Genomic DNA, 26257 nt, shown 5'->3' with positions numbered 1-26257 from the left:
CGGCAGAAGAACTCACTAAATGTTAGCTCTTGAAATGGAATCCACAGCAGTACCGTTTTCATCTTATAGGACTTGTTATACTCGGCTCTGCTTTTCCACCATTTTGCCTCTAAGTTAGAGCAGTTACCTCTGTTGAGTTCCTTGAAGAGTTAGGCATAGTTTGATAGAGCCCGTGTCACAGTGATTCAGCAGCTATCAGCTTAGCTGACACTTGGCCTTTCTGTCGCTTTCTCCTCTCTCCATCATCTCCATCCTCTACCCCTGCACACCATCAACCCTGATCCTTTCTCCACTCCGATTTTACTTGAATCTGGTCCCCTATGTTTATGGGTCAAGGTACTTTGTGGCCATGGAGCTCGACTGATAGGTTTCGTTTTCCCATCGCCAACTTAGACCCAGTCTATGCAGATGAACTTCTCAGCTCAACCAAGCCCATACCTGTGACGGGTCTCTAAGATTTGGGGTAGTATCTTGGATTTCAAAATGTCTATGTCCCTATGATGTACTTCTCCTGCCAGAGGTTAGAAAGTGAAGAAACTGGGTAGGATATCCCTAATTAAGTTGTGGGTGGACAATACCTACACACATCTGTCCCTTAGTCTGTCTTGGTCACCTAACATCTCAGTTTTCTCAAACTGTCCCAGTTTATCATGTTGTCCTAAATAAATTATTAACAATATCCTCTTTCTCTCTCAGAAGTGTTCTAGTTTGGAAGATACACTGTAAGGTCACCCTGTCTTTGGGGATTAGTATATATTTAAGCCTCTTTTCAAATACAGAAAAGATGGTGGGTTACCAGGCAACATTTTTTTTCCAGTACAGTACAAATAAGATCTGTGAAAAGGGGTTGGGCATGATGGTTCATGCCAAGGTGGGATGATTACTGGAGCCCAGGCAACATAGCAAGACCTCATCTCTACAAAAATAAAAAAAATTAGCCAGGTGTAATAACATGCACATGTAGTCCCAGCTACTCGGGAGACTGAGGTGGAGAGATTGCCTGAGTCCAGTAGGTTGAGACTGTGATAAGCTATGATCATGCCCCTGCACCCCAGCTTGGGTGACAGAGTGAGACCCCAACTCAAAACAAACAAACCAACTGTGAGAAGGAAAGTCAGACTGAAGTCTCAAGTTTCAGAAACAATGCTTCAAAGGGTTTTCCTTCTGTAGTACAAACTGGAATGTGTTTTGTATCATAGCTGGTAGTGTTGGAAAACTTGGAAGAAACTTGCGGCCCAATTGACATTTTTTGTGGTCAATCCTTGTTCAACGGAATAAGTTGGCAAGCTAAAATACTCAAGGGACACACACACACACACACACACACACACACACACACACACACACACGTTTTTGATGCTTTTGAAACCTTCTTCTCTTTCTCACCTCACTTTGTGTTACTGGGTAGAATGCATCTTCCACACAGTGCTTTGAATGAAACATCTCATCACACTCAGAACTAGAAGAAGCTGTCAGAGCCTTGGTTATCCTGAAATAGTGCAGCCATGTTCAGGTGCAACAGAAAGAACGCATCCAAGGAGCCAGGAGGGAAACTCTTAGCTCTGTTACTATCAATTCTCTCTGCCTGAACAGAAGAGACGTGACCTGGTAGAGGTGCCACATGCTATCAAACCATGTCAGTGACACGGGACCACATAGATGGAAAGAGACAATGAACACATGTGGCTGACAAAGGCTGTACGGCGTGTGGAATGACGCCTTCACCTGGAGCAGCTGCGGCCTTGGGGGGAATTCACGGCTCTCGAGGCAGGCCATTTACTGGGCTCGCAGGTTCTCACTCACTCGGGAGGGGAGGGTGCTTTCTTGTCATTACTCATGGTATACATCATTCTCCTCCTAAGAAAAGGCACAGGGCTGTCATGGAGGCGATGCAACATGCTGCCATCTAGAACATGGCTGGAAGGGACAGGATAACGAAATCCCAGAGGGGCTGGGTGGACGAGGAGACAATGGCAGGTAATGCTTCTGCCCTATTGGTGGTCTAGCAGTAGCCAAACCAGGTTTCACAGGAAGTTATGAAGAAACAGTTGAATCTGATTCTTTCACTATAGCGCCATCAGGCATTCAGCTTAAAGAAGTCTCTCAGACGTAACACATTCTAACTTACACCCAGTGACCTGAGTGATGGCGTGGTTTACAGTCAGCTTCAGGTTGTCTGTCTTTGCCACTCTTCCCACTCATATATTAGCATATTCAGAAGCCGTACGAGCACAAAAATATCAAAATAAAACCCACTATATGTTACAGTAGAATGACATGTAGTTTATTCATATAACTGACAATTAGGCAGTACTCGAAATTCATTTAAATAAGCAAGTGATTACACAAACATCTAATAATACTAAAATTGAGAGTCAGAAGGTATAAAATACCATGGGTATGAAATGCCATGGCAAAATGCTATTCAACAGACTACAATCATAATTCCAAACTAAACCATGGTTTTAAAAATGATTGTTCGCCGTTTTGGAATGAAGTGACGTTCCCCCTCCGAGCAATATACGTCTTCCACGGATACAAGACAAGGTCGTTGTTTGCAAGAAATACTGCCGCGTGACAAAGGTCAGGCTGCTTTCTTGCCACGCATTTTCTTATAAATAGTTTTTTTAATATTGCCCCTCGTCACAGAAAACAAGTCAGTCAGCACTCAGTTCCCCAAGCAAAGATGCTTGGATCAGAACAGCGCCAGGGTTTAACTCTGAATTCAGCAAGAAGCAGGCAGTGAAAAACGTTTTGCAGCTTTGGGAATATGCTTACTTCTTTTTCGAGGCCCCGCATATCATAAACATCGTTAGGAATCTAAGCCAGTGAAATTATGGGAATAAAATAATTTGATATCCAGGCGACAATGACACAATAGCAACAAGGGGCAGGGAGAGTTGCACTATATATAATTCTGCGGTACTTTAAACTAAAACAGCTCCTACCTAAAGTTACTTCTCGAAAGCCTCATTACATTGTCATGAAGTGCAGCTATGTTTGCAGGAAGTTTGGCTTATCATGTGTCTGTCTGTATTATTTTTAAAGTCTTATACTTGATCAGAAGGAGGTCCAAGCATGAACCTGGCTTGAAAAGCTAGCAGCAGTAGTCATGAAACATATCGAAAAATGAAAAGGCTTTCACAGAACGAGATTCAGCTAAACCTCTTACTTACAAAATACAGCTAGGGAAATACAGTTCTTGAATGCTGAATGATGAGAGGGAGGGAAAAAAAAAACCTAAAAAAATAGAAAACTCTCTCCATACCTGGGTGTCAAGGCAAGATGTAACACTGCATAATGCCACGATATGAGCAGTCACTGGATGACAGATACTCCAGGATAGTGGTGGTATCTGGGGATCTCAGAATCATGACCAGGAGATGAAAATACTGTACCAAAAGGCATGCATACAATCACTGTGTGCATTCAGTGTGCGAGCTGCGACCTAGGCGGAGATCTAACGAGACAATGAGGCAGTGTTCCAGGGTATCCGTTCAAACCGGCGTGGGCGACTACATGTTGATTAAACCTTCCGAGGCAGCGAAGTGCGGGCACAGCGCCATGTCTGGGTTCTGCAGCTGTTTTATAATCCTCTTGCGGAATTTCTCACGCACACGATTAAATTCCATTATGTCCATGGGGTCCTCTTCGATCCAAAACTTATGAAATTCATGCATCAAATAGCCTGTTAGAGATAATACAGTGATAAGAATGCAGGAGAAAGAGTCCTGCATCACCTTCGAAATCATCCCGATGCAGAAGGGAATGTTGGACCAAACACAGCCACCATGGAGCTCAAAGCAGTCATCAGCATCTAGCAAATGCCGTTGTTGAAGATTAGCCTTTAAACACCCAGTACGGTGGTCGTTCCCCATCTGCAAGCTTGCTGCGATTGGTCCTGGAATTATTCTTACTCTTCCCCAGACAAGTCAGTTCTGCCATCTCTTGAATACGAATCACATCGGGAACATATTCTGAGAGGCTGACAGTGACTACTTTGCCCCTCCCCTCCTAACTAAATTCACATAATGGTCTGAGTTTTCAAAATTCCTCTACTCAGCCTTATTCTCTTGACATTTGGTCTGAGTCGAGTTTTAAGTTACTCCGACAAATCAAACAAATGCATTCTGACAATCTATTATGAGATAATAAAAACAGTAAATTAACTCTGAGCACAGACTGGTCACTAAAGTACATGGAATTGTTAGTAAGACTTCCCTGCTCTGAAGCATGATATCATACTCAAATACTTTTGTATTTCAAAAGTGGTATCTATGAGTGATCTAGATGGGAAGAAATTGGGGGATAAATGTTAAGTATTTGATACACGAACTTGTTCCTTGGGTCCTGCTCCCTCATCTTCTCTCCACCACATTTGCTTTTGTTGTTGTTGTTGTCGATTTTTATCTACCACATTTAGAATGGAAATGTGAATAGTGTTTTCTAAAAATATATTAGACATTTGTATGTAGTAAATCTATTGCAAGCGTAGGTGTCTGTGTATATTAGAAAGAAAAATATTTACATACATAATCCTAGTTTAGAAAAAAAAAAAACAAAAAACTTCACACAAGCTTTTATTTCTCTTAATGTTAGAAAGCAGCAAAAAATAGCAGCCAGGGGCTGGACACGGTGACTCACGCCTATAATCCCAGTATTTTGGGAGACCAAGGTGCGAGGATTGCTTGAGCCCAGGCATTTGAGAACAGCCTGGGCAGCATAGCAAGACCGCATCTGTACAAAACAAAAATAAAGAAAAATTTTAAAATGAGGTGGTTGTGGTGACTCATGCCTATAGTCCCAGCTACTCAGGAGGCCGAGGCAGGAGAATCGCCTGAGCCCAGGAGGGTGAAGCTGCGGTGAGCTGCGATCGAGCCTCTGCACTCCAGCCTGGATGGTAGAGTGAGACCCTGATTCAAAAAAAAACAAAACAAGCCTGTTTTGAATCCTTGCTCCTCTACCTCCATGTGTAAATGGAGCGAGGGGTGGAGATGATGGGGCGGCACATGGGAAGAGATTTGGAGCACACTCAAGTCTAACAATAAAAACAAAACCCAATAGCTTTTTTAATTTTTGAGTTGGAGTCTCACTCTGTCGCCCAGGCTGGAGTGCAGTGGCACAATCACAGTCACTGCAGCTTCTACCTGCTGGGCTCAGGCGATCCATCCACCTTAGTCTCCTGAGTAGGTGGGACTACAGGTGTGCACCACCACACCTGGCTAATTTTTTAATTTATTGTACAGACATAGTCTTGCCAAGTCACCCAGGCTGGTCTTGAACTCCTGGCCTCAGGCAATCCTTTTGCCTCCACCTCCCAAAGGGCTGGGATTACAGGTATGAACGACTGTGCCAGGCCCAATAGATGCTGTTTTTCTGGTAACTATCTACATATAAAAAAATCTTCAACATAGTTCCATAAACAAATTTTTAAAAATATTTACTCAAATCTCACTATAATGCAAAATTAGAAGTGACCTTCATTGTCCCCCAGAACACATTGCCAATTATTGATCTACTTCTACAGTTCCTCAATTAATCATCTCATTAAATCATTAAATATATGCATACATCTTTAAACATGTGGTCTTGCTACAAATATAGGACGAAGGGGAGAGAGAATGTACTTATTTTACAATTCTTTGGGGTTAACGGTTTCATTTCTTTTAAAAATTTTATTTTTAAATTACTTTTTTTTTTTTTGAGTTGGAGTCTCACTCTGTCACCCAGACTGGAGTGCAGTGACCGCTCCCGGCCACTGCAGCCTCGACCTGCTGGGCTCCAGCGATCCTTCCGCCTCAGCCTTCCAACGAGCTGGAACTACAGGCGCGCGCTACCATGCCCAGCTAATTTTTGATTTATTATAGAGATGAGGTCTCGCCAAGTTGCCCAGGTGGGTCTCAAACCCACAGGCTCAGACAATCCACTCACCTCAGCTTCCCAAAGGCGCGGGATTACAGGCTGAACCACTGAGCCTGGCTTTAACTTACTTTATTTATACTTTACAGATGTTGCCCAGGCTGGCCTTGGACTCCTGGCGTGATCCTCCCGCTTCAGCCTGGTGACTACAGGTGTGTGTTGCCATGCCTGGCTTGTTCCATTTCTTGTAGGTCTAGAACTCCACATAAAATAACTGACATGACTGCCTTTCATATTTCCGACAGGGGCACATACTCACTGTCACCCAAGCCAGAGCTGTGACCACGGTCAGGGGAGCCTGGCCACATCAGAAAAGTCTCAAGTCAGAAGTGTCAGCCGCCCAGGAGTCATCCCTATCTCTGCTCATCTGATGCTTAGATTCCCTGAGGTGGCATGTAGGCTTGAACTTCTCTGATGACAACACTGACCGTTCCCCGGATAAGGAAACTGGGCCAAAATCTGTTGCCCTGGATTTCACAGACCACATTCAATCGTTCTCCAACTCAAGCATTTGCAGTGCACCTTCTGCCCTGAGAAGACCTCTTGCCCTGTGTCTCCTAACCACTTCTCACGTGCCCTGATTTAAACTCTGTGTTATCTGGTTGTTTCAGTGCACACCAACAAGAAACTTGTTTCCTCTGGTCTCTGGATCTTGTATCTTATTTAACCAAAAGAATTCAGGGTCTGGGCAAACTCCTAAAATATCCCAAGAATGGTCTGGGATACTTGTTTAAAATGCAGATCCACCCAGATTTAACAAGACTTGCAGTTCAGCAAGCTGAGTCTCGTGTCACTGAAGTTGAGGACCTTTGATTTAGAAAATGCCTTTTTTTTTTTTAAAGGAAGTTCCTTTGGCTTCCTTCTAAATATTATAATTTTTGTGATTCTAAGAGAAATTTGATAATTTATTATTTCTCCTTTCATTATTATATAAAATACACACAATTTTCCTGATTGTTCTCTGAGTTCAAACACAGCTGAGCTATTTTGTACGTAGAGGCAGGTTTCCAATACTGTGAATTAAAATCATCCCCGGTGTATCACATCAGCACTTCATGAATGACAGAGCCCTTTACTCCTATCAACAGTGATAACCAGGCACTGGGAAGAACCATCTTTTAATGAAAAGAATGAATTTTTCTGTGCTGCTCATAAAAATGCTCACTTTTCTACAATGTCCGGGAATATTGGCCATTTGGTCTAGAGGTGACATAATACAGCACTGAGTTATAGAAGAATGCAGAGCCATTTGGTTTCCCCGGTTTTCTACCTTACACACAATTACAGGAAAAGACCTTGAAGTTTAAAAGCGTAAAGGTTGAAAGGTACAGGGGGTCACTCGACAATCTGACACCATTCTCAGGATCCTTCCTCTGAAGCTTGCAGACTGAACTCTCTTTCTCTATCCCATCAGGAAGATAGAGACTGTATCATGTGATCTTAATGAAAATGCAGAAATGGTGGCCTGGCTTCCAAGGTACGTATAACCACCATTAAACTTCACTCATGTGTATGAATTATAGAGTTCAAAAGTTCGTTTGGTCAATTGGTCAGCTGACCCATCTGCTGGTTAAAAGACATGGAACACACAGAATTATGTACTGAGGATGAAGACAAAGGAAGCCTTCCCGCGTTTCCTGATTCTCCATTTCTTGGAGCGAGGCAGACAGGAAGACAGTTTCAGCTGATGATTTGCCAGCGAAGGAAACTCACAAACTGGCATGCAAAGGACAGGGAGAAATCAGAGGCCAGGCTAATTCATGCACTCTCACTGAATTCTTACACCAGCTTTGTGGAGTAGGCAACACAGACATTATACCTCCACCTTATAAATGAGGACATTGGGCTTAGATGAGATACTTTTTATTTGTTTTTACTTTTTGTAGAGATAATATCTCACTGTGTTGCCCAGGCTGGTTTGGAACGCCTGGGCTGAAGTAATCCTTCTGCCTTGGCCTCCCCAAATGCTGGGAGCCACTGTATCCCCCTAGATGAGATACTTGAATGTTGAACAATTACAGGTACAGCTGGAAGATGGAAACCAGCTGTCTTTTCCACCACTGCAACAAGTTGCCTTTTTCCAGTGTATTCTGTTCCTCTGGTTCTTATTTCTACTGCATAGTTTCTTCCTTTTCCTATTCTAACTTCATTTCAGTGGGACTGTGTGTCCAGTGGAGCATCAGACTGAATGTAATTTCTGTAACATGCTCCCTTGGCAGTACAGTGTTCACTGAATAATACCATAAAGTCCAAAGGATAGAGCTATTATATTCTTATATTCTTCCACCTAGATGAAATACTTGTTTTGAATATTGATTTGGCTTTCCACCTCAAGCCTGTAGCATATTTGTTGCTGCTTGAATGCATCTTGGTTTTGCTTCACTGCATTCAGTTAGTAGAGAGCAGAGACAGATACAAGGACACAGGTAATTGCAAGAATATTACAGAGGAAATGTGCAGAACTGATCATGTCCGATGGAGAAAAACAAGAAATCTAGGACACAGCTTGCTTCCCCTAGAGAGACCCAAGTCCCTCTTCCTACACCCCAGTCCATAGGGGAATTGCTGTTGTTTCCAAAACCTGATGAGGGCACTGGGAAATGAGCAATTCTTTGCATGCTTGCTCATCTGGGCTAGGATTCATTTGGAAGTGTATCAATCCAGGCCAAGGCTAAATTTTTCAGACTAGATTCCCTTACCTCCTGAAAAGAACATCATTCAATATTTTAGCCTCCCATCCATTCATCCATCCATCCACCTATTCTTTCTTCCATCCACCCACCTACCCATCCATCTTTTCTTTCTTTCTTTCTTTCTTTCTTTCTTTCTTTCTTTCTTTCTTTCTTTCTTTCTTTCTTTCTTTCTTTCTTTCTTTCTTCCTCCCTTCTTTCCTTCCTTCTTTCCATTCACCCACCTATCCATCCATCATCCACCCATCCATCCTTCCATCCACCTGTCTACCCATCCATCCATCCATCATCCACCCATCCATCCAACCACCTATCCATTCATCCATTCAGTCATCTGTCTGTCTGTCCATCCGCTCATCCATTCATCCATTCAGCCATCCATCCATTCATCCACCCATCCATCCATCCATCCATCCATCCATCCACCCATCCATCCATCCATCCATCCATCCATTCTTCCATCCATCCACCCACCCATCCATCCATCCATCCATCCATCCATCCATCCATCCATCCATCCATCCATTCTTCCATCTATCCACCCACCCATCCATCTATCCATCATCCACCCATCCATCCTTCCACCCACCCACCTCCCCAACCATCCATCCATCTATCCATCCTCCATTCATTCTTCCATCCACCCACCTACCTATCCATCCATTTGTCCATTCATCCATCCTTCCATTCTTCCATCCACTCACCTATCCATCCATCCATCATCCACCCACCCACCTACCCATTCATCCATCATCCACCCACCCGTCCTTCCACCCATCCACCTCCCCATCCATCCATTCATCCATCCATCAATACATCTATCCATCCTACATCCAATCTTCCATCCACCCACCTCCCCATCCATTCATTTGTCCATCCATCCACTCACCTATCCATCCATCCATCCATCCATCCATCCATTCATCCATCCATCAATCCATCCATCTTCCATCCATTCTTCCACCCACCCACCTACTCATCCATCCATTTGTCCATCCATCCGTCCGTCCGTCCATCCATCCATCCGTCCATCCATTCATCCATCCAACAGTTACTGAGCACCTATACTCTGTACCAGGCTCTGTGCTAGGGGATACTGCTGTGAATGAAACAAATATTCCTGCCCATAGATGCCAATTCCTTATGATTCTAACTTGGTCTCTTTCCTAGGTGAGCTCTCCAACTGTGTGGCTCTGATATTTCCTCAGTGTTGATGAGTCCCAGATCTGTAGCTTGGGCCCTTCTAATTCTTCAGAGCTCCACAGTCTTACATGAGGATGTCCCTCTACAGCTCCACATGGATTTCCCAAAAGGAACTCATCCCCAGCGTGCTTACAATGAAACTTGTTCTATCTCCCCTCAACACTGCCTCCCTGATTTCCCTAAAGAGCATGGCAAGTACAGGACAGTGTGAGCATAAGCGGTCAGGGAAACACAGTGGGGGGTTTTATTTATCTACATGTTTCTGCTCTTTGATGTGGCTTACAGAGCTCTTCAGGACTGCTCCCGTTCCTGCTCTTAGGCTTCCAACATCATCTCTAGTCACCACCAGCCCTCTGCCCTCAAGCCCTACGCTCTGTTTCTTTTTTTATTTTATTTCTTTTTGCTGTAGAGAAGAGGTCTTGCTATGTTACCTAGGTTGGTCTCAAACTCCTGAACTGGGATTACAGGCATGAGCCACCACACTTTATTTCTTGAATCCACATACACTTTTTCTTTTTTTCCTTTTCTTAGAAAAGCAGGATTTATTGAGAGGACAGAAAAGCTCCCACAGTGGGAGGGGACCCAAGGGGTTTGCCCCACATACTCTTTTTCTTCATTGCTTTTGCTAGCTACTCATCCACCATGGCTGTATTTCCTGCCACTCGTCCTTCAGGCCTCATCAAAAGTGGCCTTTGATTTGGGGAGATTTCCTCTAACTTCCAGACTGAGTGTGCTATGCTCCACAGTTTGAATAACATGCTTTACATTCCTTGATTTCTTTTTATAGAAGACAGACTAGCACCCTTTCACCTACCCCAGCCACATGGTCATGCTTTGTCTCTCACACTTTTTTTTTTTTACCTAGTATTAACAACTGCCTTCTTTGTTTATTTGCCTAGTTTTCTTTTTGTTTGTTTGTTTGAGTTGGAATCTCACTCTCTCCCTCAGAATGGAGTGCAGTGGCACCCTCACGGCCACTGCAGCCTCGACTTGCTGGGCTCAGGCGATCCTTTTGCCTCAGCCTTCTAAATAGAAGGCACGTGCCACCACACCCCATTAATTTTTTGATTTATTGTAGAGACAAGGTCTCGTCAAGTTGTCCAGGCTGGTCTTGAACCCCTGGGCTCAGGCAATCCTCTGGCTTCTGCTTCCCAAAATGCTGGGATTACAGATGTGAGCCACCACACCTATTTGCCTAGTTTTCTACAATTTAATCCTAAACTATCCCCTATGTATGCCAATGTCCTCCCAAAACAGGGTAATACTCTATCAATTTTATATTCTTCAAAAACGGTCCTCCAGAGCCTTCTGACATTCTAAAATCTAGATTATGTGCAACCTATTGCATTGATATCACCTTGGACTTTCCCTTCACACTCAGCCTGAAGATTCCCCTTGCTGCTCTCTTGGAATAGACTTCCTGTTCTCTGGATTACTCTCTTATTTTGTGGGAACCTATTCTCCAGGATCTTCCTCATTAAGGTACAGGGATGTAAAATGTTTAAGACCTTACATTTAAAAGCATATATGTATTCTATTCTCATACTTAATTGATAAGTTGGGCTGGGTATAGAATTCTAAACTGGAAATCATATTCCCTTAGGCTTAAAAAAATATTTTCCTAACTTTTGAACACATTATTCCACTGTCTTCTAGAATACAATGCTGCTGTTGAGAATTTCAAGGCAATCTTGATTCTCAATTCTTTATGTGACAATTTTGGAAATTTTCAGAGTGATCTCTTTCTAGTGTCATAACATTTCATAATGATATGGATGTGGGTCTACTTTAATCCATTATGTTGGTGCTTACTACTTTAAATACGAAAACTCCTTCAGTTTTGAAACATGCTCATGGTTTATTTCTTTGGTTACCTCTCCTTAGTTTTCACTGTTCTTTTTCTGGCACTTCTATTATTCAGGTACAAAATTTATTGGTATGAACCTTTAAGTTTTCAACCCTTCTAATTTTCAGCCCTGGCTTTTTGTTCTACTTTCTGGGGGAGTTTTTAGCTTTCCCTCCTAATCCTTTCTGGATCCATTCATTTCTTCTAAAACAGATCTGAGAGTCACCTTAAGCTTTCTGCAGAACCTATATGCTTAGGGATCACAGAGACAGAAACATCCATGATATCTTTGAGTCAGACCAGAAGTTGATACATTGGCTGTATGCAAGAGCTGGTAAAGAGAAAAATCCACCATGCCTTAAAATGTAAGTATAGGTTTTTGAATGGGAAAGCAAAATAAAGAAATCAAAGCCAAAGGAGGAAGTTCAAAGACCCCAAAGCAGCCAAATCACAAAGCTCTCTCGGCTTCGACCCCTGTCTGGAGTGTTCTATAGACACTTACAGAACGTTTGCTGGAAGTGAGACAATGTTGGGGCTTCTGGCGCGATGTTGTAGAAATGGGTTTTTAGAGCTCCGCTGACCAGTAGATTATACGCCAGGTCAGTTATGTTGATGCCCACGATTGCAAAGGAGTATCTGTGGAGGTAAGCCACAAAACCAACTGTGTGTCACATATGGGAGCTAGGCATTTCAAAAACCAGTGATTCGATTTTTAAATTACTATTAAATGACCAGAGTGGCAGGTTGCCCTTCCCTCTTCATTCTATCAAAACCTTAACTTTACCAGAAAATTTCAGTCTTGAGTACCTAGAGAATTGAGAGTCCATATGCTTTGACTTGGTAATTCCACTTCCAAATAAATATATGACAGAAAAACACCCAAAGGAGACAAAGTTTTATAGACATAGATATTCATTACAGCATTATTTATAATGGAAACGATTCAAATATCCTTAAAGTAGATGACTAGTGAAATAAGTTATGGGAATCTCAAATAAGATATTATAGTTGATTAGATCTATATTCTTGAAAGATGATAAAGCAGTATATAAACAGTATGGATAGAACAAGCCAAGTTTTCTTATATACACACAGATATGCATAGAAAAAAATGACACAAAATATTAACATTGGTAGACTAGGGTAATAAGATGGGATGATTTGTTTGTTTACTTTGCTATGATAATTTGTATATTACTTTTAAGATGAGAAAAAATTAATATTGTTATAAAAATTTTTAAAAATAAATTACAAAAATATGTTAACACACCATATGTTTCTAGTTTCTTTTTTTTTTTTTTGAGTTGGAGTCTCACTCTGTCACCCGGACTGGAGTGCAGTGGCCACTCCGCAGCCTCGCCTGCTGGGCTCCGGCGATCTTTCCGCCTCAGCCTTCCGAGTAGCCGGAATTACAGGCACGCGCTACCATGCCCGGCTGATTTTTTTTTTTGATTTATTGTAGAGATGAGGTCTCGCTGCCCAGGCGGGTCTCGAACCCGCGGGCTCAGGCAGTCCACTCACCTCAGCCTCCCAAAGGCGCGGGATGACAGGCTGAGCCACCGAGCCCGGCTTCTAGTTTCTTTTTTACATGTTTACTCAATATTAAAGGAACTGAACCTGAGTTCTTAAATCCTCTCTGCTAACATAAATCCAACTCAGGAAAAAAAAATTCTGTTAAGAAATATTTTTGGATGAAGTAGAGCATTATTTAAAACAAAATATAAAGTTAATTTTTTAAATCTAATAGCTCAATACTTGCTAGAAATCTTTAAAGGAAAACTACCAGATACAATTCTAAACGATTTCTGAAAGTCATTCCATACAATTATAACTTTCTACTTTGTGAAATGGTCACAGGCAAAGTAAGACCATGTAATCATACAGGTAACTCCAAAACATAAAAGAATACTTAAAAAATTCAATGGAATCTATATTTCCCTCAGGACAAGTAGAATTCCTCCTTGTTGTCTTCCATAGTTCACTTAGGACATTTTTGTCTGGCTCTAGTTCAGACTTAAAATCTTCGCCTAAGAGATCCCATACTCACCCAATTGCCTTGTCCATCCTCTTCTTCTCCCATTCTGCTTTGCTGAATTTGCTGAATGGATGAATGAATGAATAAATAAACAAGATTTAATCTCTAACTGGTGCTTGTTATTTTTTAATGCTTATGCTAACTATATGCAAAGACGCCTGTAACTCAGCCATTCAACACTAATCAGCTTAAGTGTTATCAATTTTAAAAGCCACCAATGCAATTTATGTGGAACTCAGAAGTGGAATTATTTAAGGCCAGGCTATTTACACTCCATTCACTTTAGTACCGCTGTGGGAGAAAGCCCTAAAGGCCGAGCATTAAGATATTCTTGTACTTTGTTATTAATTATCAAACACCTCCTCCATGAAACCTTGCCTGGCAACCTTCTCTCTTCGAATTCAATCTTACCTCACTCTCTCATGATTCCTCACTGCGTTTTGTTTGGTTTTATCTCATAGCATTTATCCTACTCAGTTTGGTGGTCCCTGGCATACTGGAGATGTCAAATAAATGTTCATTGATAAACGATTGAGTTAATGAAAGAAAGAAAAGAAAGGAAGGAAGGAGACAGGGAGGGAAGGAGGGAAGGAAAAAAGGGGGGAAGAAAGAAGGGAAGCATGGAAGGAAGAAAGGAAGGAAGAAAAGAAAGAAGGAAGGAAAGGGTTTATAGATTTTGAAAATTCTGCTCCAGTAAGTGCCATGGTATTTCTTCTGGATAAGCTAAGAGAGCTAGGCCATAGCAGCTCCGCTTTAATCTGTTCCAGAACTTAAGCTTCTGAAGACAACTGCCTGAAGAAAGGGTTCTGCCACAGAAGCATTCTGGAAATAATGCCTTACATGCTATCACTCTGTGCACTGAGACATCTGTTCCATTCCCATTCCCTGCAGGCAGGAACCACGTTCCACTCCTGTGACTGCTGCAACCTGTGTTCGGTGTTTTACACTAAAAACTGCAGCTAGCATTTGAACTAAACAAAAATCTTAAACTAGTTATTACAGACACTTTCCATCTACAAGGGGGACACAAAAAACCCCGGTATTTATAAAAATTGTGCATTTATTCTTGCATGTTTAAAGTTGAGTCGCCTTCAAAATACTCTCCGTTTGATGCAGTGCAACTATGGGGATGCTTTTTCCAGTGTTCAAAACAGTTTTTGAGCTCGTCAATTTTGATGCCTTTTAGTGCTTCTGCTGTTTTTTGTTTTACCTCTTCCACATCTGCAAAGTGTTTCCCTTTGAGGGCTTTTTTCATTTGGGGAAACAAAAAGAAGTCATTCAAGACAAGATCGGGTGAATAGGGTGGGTTAGGAACAGGGGTCATGTTGTTCTTGGTCAAAAACTGCTAAACATTCAGCGTGGTGGGAGCAGGTGCATTTGTCACAACTTGTGATGTTTCTTCCACAAATTATAATGCAACCTTCTCAAAATGTCCAGATAAAAACTTTGGCTGACAGCTTGATCTGGAGGAAAAAATTCTTAGTGTCCTACAAGGGACCTGCCCTCCCAAAGATAATTCTGGGGTTTTTTTGGTCCTCCCTCATAAGTAGGAGAAAGGAGAGTTCTCTAGATTACACAGCAAACACTACAAGACACACATGTAATATACACAAACATTAAGCAAAATTGGTAGTTAACTATGTACACTTTCTATTCTGTAAATGATTCACTACAATTTAAAGAAACTGCTATATTTTTCTCTCTTTCTTTTTTTGAGTTAGGATCTCACTCTGCTGCCCAGGCTGGAGCCCAGGGGCACACTCGTGGCTCACTGTAACTTCCAACTCCTGGGCTCAAGTGACCTTACACATCATCCTTCCAAGTAGCTGGGTCCAGGTGCACCACACCTGGCTAATGTCTTGATTTTTTGTAGAGATGTGGTCTTGCTGTGTGGCCCAGTCTGGTCTCAAACTCCTGGGCTCAAGCAATCCTTCTGCCTCGGCCTCCCAAAGTGCTGGGATTACAGGCATGAGCCACCATGTCCAACAAAAATGGTATATATAAGAATTTATAAGCATCTATTTTCTCTTCAACAAAGATTGACAAATACATAGTATCTCCATATTTGTCAAATTAAATCTCTATCTGCATTGGAAATATAAGAAAAGGCTAAAGGGCCTCCACTTATTTGATTACTTAAGGATATCCTGACATAAACAGATTGCATTCTTCTCTTAAGCAAGACAAAAACAAAAAACAAAACAAAAACAAGCACACAAAAACAAAAACAGTCAAAATTCTCCTCTTAAACTCGAATCCATTTTTATCCCTCAAGTTACTTTAGGACTCCATAGATGACTGTTTACAAGAGCAGTAATGTGTCACACTTGCTGAGGGATAGAGAGGAAAGAACTTTCCTTAGTATATATTGACTTCTCCCTGCTGAACATCTGAAATATTCGGGACTTGATAGAACTTATGTTGATATAGTAGTCGATTAATACAGACTTTTTTTCAAACAATGGTAAAGAAGGACACTAGCTGTCAAAAACATTCTGATTTGTATCCAGTGACATTCGCCATCAATTTGAAGTAATTAACACATGAGTTTTATCTATTCAACTGCATTGTAGTTTGAGGGATAAAGCGTGGTAATTTTATCTACATGACCACACATATATCTCCTTTTGATGGCTAGCATAACTATAAAGCTTTTCTTTGAGGATGACTCATAAACAATATTAAGTCTCCTGCAATGGCTCATCAAACATATTTTAAGCTCACTGTCATTTTCCAAGGACCATGGAAGACTCAGGTCTTCTGGTTGATGTTTCTCCAGAAAATGCCGCCTGACGGCACACTCACAACTTTAATTGACTCCCCAGCCAATTTTAATTAGAGGAAGTTCAGGGTCTCTACATTACAGAAATAAGCAAAACAGAGGATGTAGTTAAAAAATAAAAATAGCTTGATTTTAACCATGTAATATGTCAAGAAAGAGCTAAATGATTTTAGTGTTTCTTCTTAAAGTGGAAATGAATTTTTAATCTTATCAAAGATTATAAATGTAGATTTGAGAAGTACAATATGACTTAATGAACTGAGCCAAATGAAGCTAGAATGAATATAATAATAAGGTGCGGGGAAGAATCCAAGTCAATCTATTCCTGAATTTCGGGGATGTTATGATAAAATTTTGGATTTATTTAGCAAACATGAACGCTAACAACTAATATGCCAACTGAGAAGGAAAAAGTGATATAAAACTATGATTGCAAAATAGTGGAACTCATAAGAGTGACTAACATATACACACACATACACACATTCACTACTATTTAGAATAATCAAATGAGAAAGATATTAACAGAAGAGCAGATTTGCTGTATGCAATAACATTCCCAAATACGATGCCCCTTTCTGAGGGTCAATGGAGTCAGGACCCGTGTGATGAGGTGTTCAGCCTTGAGGTAAGCGCTCAGAATGTTTTTCCAATCAGGTTCAGTAATGGCTGTAGAAAGGCTCTTTGATGTTATCCATCAGATTAGTCTAATCTGGTTTTCAGTTCATTAAAACACAGCCCGAATATAAATTCTTACCCATACTTATTCTAAAATAAAATAAAAGCAATAAAACACAAAAGCAAAGAAAAAAATACCTTATTTCTTCCTTAGTGATATCCCTTTATGTAATCAGTTAAGGAAAAAAAACATAGAAAGGTAAATGAAAATGCAAAACAATTTAGAATCTAAAACTTTGCAAAAGAATTGGAAAAAGTCTCAGATTTTCTCGCTGGTCCCTGACTTCATGACCTCTGTTCTCCCTTCTAGTTCCCAGTCATCTAAAACAAAGTCCCTGCCTCTGGACTTTCTCCCAGACTCTTTCCTTCCTCCACACCCTCCTCCTCAATCTTCCTGGACACCTAGTGACATTTCCAGCCCCTTTAGATACATATCTCACTTGACCTGTACGGTACCACTTTACAGCCTGTGACCTCGAATAAGTACCTGAAGTTTCAACCATCCTACTCAGCATTTGTCACAACAGCTTAACTGAAAGAACATTAAGCCTCACTCTGTGGACTGACTCTCCTGAGAACCTCATCAGCAGAGCCACGTAGGAGAGGAAGTTAATTTCATCTGATCCATAAAGTCTAATCCACCTTTTATTTTCAACAATTACCTGCATTTGGGGTGAAGAGAGTCAGAGAGGACTTGCTGGGCTGCTGTAGCATCTCTTTCTGCAAAATACCTGCAGGGAAAGAAAACCATAACTCCATACCTGCTGAATATGTTCATTTTAATCCAGTTGGAGGCCATTTTGGATTCAGAGATGGATACCGGCACCTGATTATCGCTTGTTTCTGCTCTTCCAGAGAATAAGCAGTTTTCATAATAGAATCTTCCAAATATAAAAACAAGGTAGGGTAGTTGTGAAACCCACATAGATTTAGGAATATGGATCCAGTAGATTTGAAAAGTTAATTAAGAGCTTTGCCATTTCCCAGAGAGTTAAGAATTTTGTTACTAAGATGGGTTATAGGTTGAGGGTGGTGGCTCATGCCTATAATCCCAGCCCTTTGGGAGGTTGAGGCAGGAGGATTGCTTGAGTCCTGGAGTTTGTGACCAGTTTGGGCAACATAGTAAGACCTTGTCTCTAGAAAAAAAAAAAAAACCCAGGTATGGGGACACTCGCCTGAAGTCCAGGCTACTTAGGAGGTTGAGGTGGAAGGATCAAAGATGACCTGAGCCTAAGAGGTCAAGGCTGCAGTGAGGCATGACTGTGCCACTGCACGCCTATCTGGGCCACAGAGCAAGTCTCTGACTAAAAGAAAAAAAAAGCTAGGTTATAGGTGGAGGTGGGGGATAGGACAGTCCAGCATTTGGGGGCCTTCGGAAAGCAGAAGCCTGGGTAAAGGTACATGGTGGGGGCCCATGACAGAGAGAGGAGTGTCAACGAGCTGAAAGAGGATGTATTTCAAATGCATTTTTTCGTGGAGAATATTCACTGGGTAGTTGAATTCTGAATGAATGAAAAACATCCTATGGTGCTTAGGTGTTCTTAAAAAAAATAAGACTCTATTCTAGGGGAAAAGGGCATTGAAGCTTCCTAATTAATAGAAAAGCTACACACCCTCAAAAGTAGCTCATAATGCTTCATAGAGACAATTATACGACAACAGCATCTATTATTCCATGTGATGTATGTGTATTTCTGCCTAAGTCTAAAGAGTGAAACGAGTTCTTGAATTTCCTCCCAGAAAACTTCAAACCAAAGTCAGCAATGTGAATGCACATCCCCAATGGTTAATGAGATTGAGTTTCTTTCATACTTTTGTCGGTTATCTGGCTTCCTCTCTTTTATGTCTTGTCTGTTCATATTTCTAGGTTCAATATATCTAAAAATGTCCTCAAATAAGACAAATAGCCCTTATAGAGAATTCAATACTGAATATAGATCCTTTATCTTTATGTGTCAGTCTTATCTCGGTTCACTTTGTTTATGGTGGCTTATCTCACATCAGTTTTCAATTTTAATGTGTGAATTTTCTTTTTCAGTTTTTTTTTTGTTTGTTTGTATCTTAAGAAGATTTCGCTTTACTCAGAAATCTTAAAGATTTTCTTCTAAAAGCTGGAAAGACTTGTTTGGACTTTCAACTTGTGAATTGAGGTGAGGGAGAGAGTTAATTTTATTTTATTTTCTAAACTGAAGGTAAATTGTCCTAGTTGCGGTCAGTCAAAAGTTTAGCTTTTACCTACTGTGTTGTAAAACCATCTTTGCCATTAAGATTACTTTCTATTCCTTCACATTACACGATAATGTAGCATGTAAAACGCTTCATCAAAGGCCAGGTGTGTTGACTCACACCTGTAATTTCAATACTTTGGGAGGCCAAGGAGGGAGAATTTATTGAACCCAAGAGTTCGAGACCAGCCTGGGCAACATAGTGAGACCTTGTCTCTACAAAAAAATTTTAAAAATTAGCTGGGTCTGGTGGTGCACACCTGTCGTCCCAGCTACTCAGGAGGTTGAGGCTGCAGTGAGCCGTGATGGTGCCACTGCACTTCAGCCAGAGTAATGGAGTGAGACCCCGACTCAAAAAGAAAATTCATAAAAGAATGTGATTGTTAAGCTTCTTAAATTTAAAATTAAGGGAAAGATCTAGGGGGAAATGAGATACCACTAAAAATGACTAAGATTAAGTTATTTTTGTAAGACTTAATTTCTTTTAGAAATACATCACAACCCTAACTAATAGGGTGGAATAAAAGGAAACAAAAAATGACTTTAAGGACTTCCTTTGGCTCAAAAAATAATGACTACAAATGACTGAACGTAACCATAAAAAATGAGTATAATTAGTTGAATCACAATAAACATGTAATTCAGGAGTTAACAAATGCTATTTAAATAATATATATGATCACTAACAAGGGAACAAGGGTACCGACTCCTTATTCTGAGAACTGGCAACCAAATAGAAACATTTAGCATCTATCCTTGCTTGTATTTGAGAGAAACTGAATAACTATAATAAATAAAGGAAACTAAATCTTTACAAAATTCCAGTCAATATTTGTGGGAAAAATAACAGAATTAGAAAAGTACTTTTTGTACAATTAATTAATTGGTTCAGTAAAGATCATCGAAGGAGGAAAGGCTGATGGGTAATTTTTTTTTCTGAGTTAGGGTCTGACTCTGGCACCCAGGCTGGAGGGCAGTGGCACAATCACAGCTTTCTGTAGTCTCAACCTCCTGACTCAGGCCATCTTTCTGCCTCAATCTCTCAAGTAGTGGGACTATCTATAGGTGTGTGCCACCAGGAGGCTAGTTGTTTCTTTGTTGTTGTTGTTTTTTTTTGTAGAGACGAAGTCTTGCTATATTGCCCAGGCTTGTCTCAAACTCCTGGGATCAAGCAATCCTCCCACCTCAGCCTCCCAAAGTGCTAAGATTACAGGGGTGAATCACCATGCCTGGCCTGATAAAGGCCTTTTCAACAGAGCCACCAGGTTGTGTGATTTCTTTGATCCATCTGAATTTGGGGCTGGGAGCTGTAAGAAATGCAACGAGTAGGTGGTATATAGTACTGCATTAGAACAAGCTATAAAAAGACCTTTTTGAGAGAACTGGGAAATTTAAATATGAACTGGATATAGATGATACCAAAGAATTCTTGTTAACTTTGTTCAGTGTGATAATGGCATTGTGGTTAATGTAAAGTAATCCTGATATTTTTTAGAACTACATATTGAAATATAAGGGGCAAAATTTTCATCAATACCCTTCCACCAAAAAAATAGTGTCAAATAGTCTTGCAGGTATTTCAAAACCTTGGCAATTCCTGAATCTGGGTGATCAATACAAGGATTTTTTTTTTGTAAACAATTTCTTCTGTACTATTGTATATGTTTGAAATTTTTATATTCAAAAATGCTTAAAAAGACATCTTAGATTTGCTTAAAAAATCCATGATAGCTGTCAAAATCGAAGGAAGGTGGTAGAAGCTTTTAAAATTTCATGAACCTGAATTACCTCTCAGGGGACTTGAATGTTTTCTTGGAGTCTCCTGGGAAGTGACATTTGAAACTAATAACACAACGCTGCCGTTTCACTATGAGGAGAATAGAACACCCCTTTAACACTCAACTGTTCACTTTACTTACTGTAAATTGTACAGTCCCAGAAGTCCCATTCCTCGAAAATCTGTTTTAGGATCATCACCTTGGAAACCAATTTCACACCATTGCTTAGAAATCCTAGATTCCAGTGGAGTATTGGGCTTCAAGAATTTCCATAACTGGGGACAAAGAAGAGAATGACTCTGTTGAGATGCACACATAAATATCCTTTCCAATTGGTTCAGATTTTGTATACTACGTTATTAGGAAGAGACTTGCAAAGCGGAGTATATGCAAATACATTACAATTGAAGATATTATCATCTTCTAATGGTCTATGACAGCAGTTATTCAAGTATGGTCTGAAGATTCCTTGGAGGTACCCAACACCTTTTAAGAGGGTTTGAGAGGTAAAAAGAAAAACAAAACAAACAAAAAAACCCCTTTCTTTTATAATAAAAGAAGAGGTTGTTTGCTTTCTTATGCTCAAATGCTCACCTCCTCATGAGTGTATGGTGGAATTTTCCAGAGGCTGCAAGACATGTCCTAATGTCACTGCTCTGAAGTCAGTGGAGACTATACTTGAATATGTTGATGTGTTAAATCTTAAATCTTTCTATTTTCATTTCTTTTTTTTTTTTGAGTCGGAGTCTCACTCCGTCGCCCAGGCTGGAGTGCAGTGGCACACTCATGGCCACCCCAGCGTCAACTCGCTGGGCCCTGATGATCCTTCTGCCTCAGTCTTCCAAATAGCCAGAACTATAGGTGCCTGCTACCACACCCTGCTAATTTTTTTTTTTAATTTAATGTAGAGGTGAGGTCTCGTCAAGTTGCCCAGGCTGTTCTCGAGGGCTCAGGCCATCCCCTCACCTCAGCCTCCCAAAGTGCTGGGATTATAGGCTTGAGCCACCGTGCCTAGCCTATTTTAATTTCTAATACAAAATTAGATAGATAGATAAATAACTTCTCCCCTTGCCCAAAAAAAGCTCTTTGGTGCTGTCAAAAACATTTAAGTATATAAAGGAAAGAGGAGAGCAGGCAAAATTTTGAGGCCATTCATTGTTCAAATTCTGAGAAAATGCTCTTCTAATGTGATGTCAAAACTTTCAGCAGCATTGTTAACAAAAAGAAAAGTGGATGAGTTTCAGTCCTTAGTTCTCATTTATAACAGGAGTGAGAATAATAAAATAACAGAATACCAGCAATGCTTATGAATAAATCTCAAAACATATTTTCATCTTTAAGAGCTACCTAAAATAGGGCAGCCCTCTGTAGTCCCCTCCCACTGTGGGAGGTTTTCTGTCCTCTCAATAAATCTTGTTTTCTCCAAGAAAAAAAAAAAAAAGAGTTACCTAAAATAATTTGCATTAAAATCAATTATATACTAACAAACAAATATAAATTCTAAACATTATACTCTTCATTTCTTAATAAATGAGTTTTATTTTTCCAAGTTTTCTATAAAAGATTCTAATTCAGCACATATCTTTACTTGAGAGAGACTGAGACCCAGTCGAAGATGTAATGTGCAAACTCTTATTTTTCAATATAGTCATGTAAGCAAATTTACTTTTTAGACTATTCATATTTAATATTATATCTCCATTATAGATAAGGTATAAACACAAATGCAAAACTTTCTTACTGTTATTTCAGAAATGATTCAAGTTCTACATTGCTTATTCCATATTACATAAATTTATAGCTTAAACAGAACAGTAATGTGCAAATACCTTGCCCTATTCTGAATAGTCACATATCTGACACAGCATGAAACATAATATTCAGTAACAGAAAATTCTAACAAATAAAAAGTTGCAATTTGTTTTATTAATGTTATTTTAGAAAAGAATCTAAAACTACTTATTATTTATATTATACGATATTGTTATGTTAGTGCCACACCAGGTAAATTGTTTATTTAAAGGGTGAGAGAAAAACTTCCAAAGAAAGAAAGTAAATCAATTATGCTTGAAAGCAAAATATCAAGCATATTTTGAAATAAAATCTTTTTTAAATTTAATTTTTTATTTATTTATGTATTTTTGAGTCAGTCTCACTTTGTTGCCCAGACTGGAGTGCAGTGACATGATCACAGCTCACCACAGCCTCGACTTCCTGGGCTTAAGCAATCCTCCCTTTTCAGCCTCCTGAGTAGTTGGGACTACAGAAACGTGCCACCATGCCCAGATAATTTTTTGATTTTTTTTTTGTAGAGATGATGTCTTGCTACGTTGCCCAGGCTGGTATTGAATTCCTGGACTCAAGCAACTCTCCTGCATCGGCCTCCCAAAGTACTTGGGATGACAGGCATGAGACACAAACGCCCAGCCCAGAATTATGATTATTATTTGAGTTGGAGTCTCACTCTGTTGCCCAGGCTGGAGTGCAGTGGCACACTCAAGGCCACCCTACCATCAACCTGCTGGGCTCTGGCGATCCTTACACCTCAACCTTCTAAGCAGCCAGAACTACAGACGCGTGCTACCATGCCTAGCTAATTTTTTAATTTACTGTAGAGAGGAGGTCTCACTAAATTACCCAGGCTGGTCTCGAACCCGCGGGCTCAGGCAATCCATTCGCCTTGGCCTCCTAAAGTGCTGGGATTACAGGCTTAGCCACCCTGAACCTGACCTGAAATCTCTTTTTATATAATCCATATAAGAATGTGCCAGTGCTTTGCATTCAGCAAACAGAAAATGTCTTGAGTTCATCAGAAGAGACTAACTAATGAGATACCTGGTAATCCCTATGCAGGTGCTAGGGAAGGTCTCTTTTTGCAAATCCTTTAGGAAATGGTTTGGTTGCTGCTACAATGGGGGAGGGGAGGGAAGGAAACTCATTACATTCATTTGAATAATAATCTGAAGTAATCTCAGAGCCCTAAACAATTAAAAAATATTTGGTTTCATGATATGAGCATAGCAAAATGGCAAAAACAGACATTGCATTTCTGCAGGTAGGTTATACATTTCACTAATTAGGTGACTGCTTAGTTTGGGAAAGTAAAAAATTGATGAATAAAATCCTTTGAAAAGAAATTTTGGTCAGGCGTGGTGGCTTACACTTGTAATCCCAGCACTTTGGGAGGCTGAGGTGAAGGATTATTTGAGCTCAGGAGTTTGAGGTTGCGGTGAGCCGTGATTGTGGCACTGCATCCCAGCCTGGGTGACAGAGTGAGATCCTGACTTGGAAAAAAAAAAGAAATTTCATTTAAATAATTTCATGGATCATGACACACTAGACTAATGGTTAAGAAGTGTTTTTAATTAAGTTATTAGTCCTAGTTTGGAAGATGAAAGCCCATTATGCTAAAACACTATCTGAAGTGCAATGCTGTCTATATATCCTGCGTTAAAAAAAAACTTGAGTTATTTTGAGTCTCTTCTGATAGACAGGCTCTTTGCTGAAGCAATAAGAGCAGGAGGCAGGGTGCTCTTGAAGGCCATTTTTTTTTTTTTTTTGAGTTGGAGTCTCACTCTTGTGGTTGGAGTGCAGTGGCATGCTCACGGTCACTCCAACCTCCACCTGCTGGGCTTAGGCGATCCTTCCGTCTCAGCCTTCCAAGTAGCTGGGACTACAGACACACGCCACCACACCCGGTTAGTATTTTTTTGAAATTTTATTGTAGAGGAAAAGTTTCACCAAGTGGCCCAGGCTGGTCTTGAACCTGCGGACTCAGGCAATCCTCTTGCCTTGGCCTCCCAAAGTGCTGGGATGACAGGCTGAGCCACTGCGCCCAGCCTGAAGGTCATTTTTTGCATTAGGAAGTCAACTTTAGATCTGAGCAAAGGTGGTGGGCCGCGGGGAGGAGGTCTCTGAGGAATCCAGTCATCGAAGACTGTGCTACTGGGTGTGGTTATCACAGAGCCACCCGCCAAGTACAGCAGACTAGGGCCTAGGAAGAGTGGTTCCTGTAGCAGAGGACAGGCCACAGATGTGGGAGCCACATTCTGAGTCAGACCGTCATCCGTCATGTCCTGTTCTCTCTACTGAATGCTCTTCTCTTGGACCTAAGTCTCTACACAGGCATATTTGAATAATTCTGTCTTGTCTTAGGTCTGCTATGGAACAGAAACAGCAAAGCTGTTCATTCACCCTCAGGCCAGGGAGTTCAAAGCGAAGTAGCTTAGCACTCTGATGACCAGAAGACTATCTCTTCCCATCAGGAGAGAGTCTTTTAACTCTGGGCTATACAGTTCCATTAAGTGCGTGAATCTATCTAAAATTCTGCCTTCTTTATTAATTTGGTTAGAAAACTTTCTTTTTTTTTTTGAGTCTGAGTCTCACTCTGTTGCCCAGGCTGGAGTGCAGTGGCACACTCATGGCCACAGCAGCCTCGACCTGCTGGGCTCAGGTGATCCTTCCACCTCAGCCTTCCAAGGAGCTGGAGCTACAGGTGTGTGCTACCATGCTTGGCTAATTTTTTTTTTTTATTGTGGAGATGAGGTCTTGCCAAGTTGCTGAGGCTGGTCTTGAACCCATGGGCTCAGGTAATCCTCTCACCTCGGCCTCCCAAAGTGCTGGAATTACAGGCTTGAGTCACTGTACCCAGCATAGAAAACTTTTCATAGAAATGTCCATTAAAATACTACATATGAACAGTGCTATAGTTATATTATAATTTCATTCCAGTCTATGTTTAAATGATCATTAAAAACCCAGAATATATTTTTTAATACTTTGGATTCTAAGTAGTAACATTAACAATGCTCTCCTATGCTTATAAAGCAAAGCACTTAAACAATGTGACAATACTGTCTATCACCTGAGCTCCTGAACTCAGGGTTTAGCAAACTTTGTAAAGAACCAGCTGAGCCGGGTTCGGTGGTTCAGCCTGTAATCCCGCGCCTTTGGGAGGCTGAGGTGAGTGAATTGCCTGAGCCCGCGGGTTCGAGACCCGCCTGGGCAAATTGGCGAGACCTCATCTCTACAGTACATCAAAAAATCAGCCGGGTGTGGTAGCGCATGCCTGTAATTCCAGCTACTCAGAAGGCTGAGGCGG

General features: G+C 40.8%; 1 protein-coding gene across 4 annotated transcripts in view; it reads right to left on the bottom strand.

Annotated features, from left to right (window-relative positions):
• Positions 1-2260: 2260 nt before the first annotated feature.
• ELMOD1 (ELMO domain containing 1) overlaps positions 2261-26257 on the bottom strand; it is a 98846-nt gene continuing 74849 nt past the window's right edge. For 2 of the 4 annotated variants that reach the window (XM_008053215.2, XM_008053218.2), the window contains 6 exons: positions 21298-21431; positions 17816-17884; positions 17292-17315; positions 13706-13756; positions 12161-12294; positions 2261-3688 (listed from right to left, as the gene is read on the bottom strand). In XM_008053215.2, the coding sequence (XP_008051406.1) occupies positions 3516-3688; positions 12161-12294; positions 13706-13756; positions 17292-17315; positions 17816-17884; positions 21298-21431 (585 nt within the window). In that variant the 3' untranslated portion in view covers positions 2261-3515. The remainder of the gene's footprint in view (positions 3689-12160; positions 12295-13705; positions 13757-17291; positions 17316-17815; positions 17885-21297; positions 21432-26257) is intronic. The other 2 variants (XM_008053216.1, XM_021710046.1) reach the window with 1 other exon arrangement.

Source organism: Carlito syrichta, unplaced genomic scaffold (genome assembly GCF_000164805.1).
Source record: "Carlito syrichta isolate Samal-C Ts95f unplaced genomic scaffold, Tarsius_syrichta-2.0.1 Scaffold287961, whole genome shotgun sequence".
NCBI lineage: Eukaryota > Metazoa > Chordata > Mammalia > Primates > Tarsiidae > Carlito > Carlito syrichta.
The sequence above is the reverse complement of the archived record's forward strand: the minus strand, read 5'-3'. Positions and strand labels throughout refer to the sequence as shown.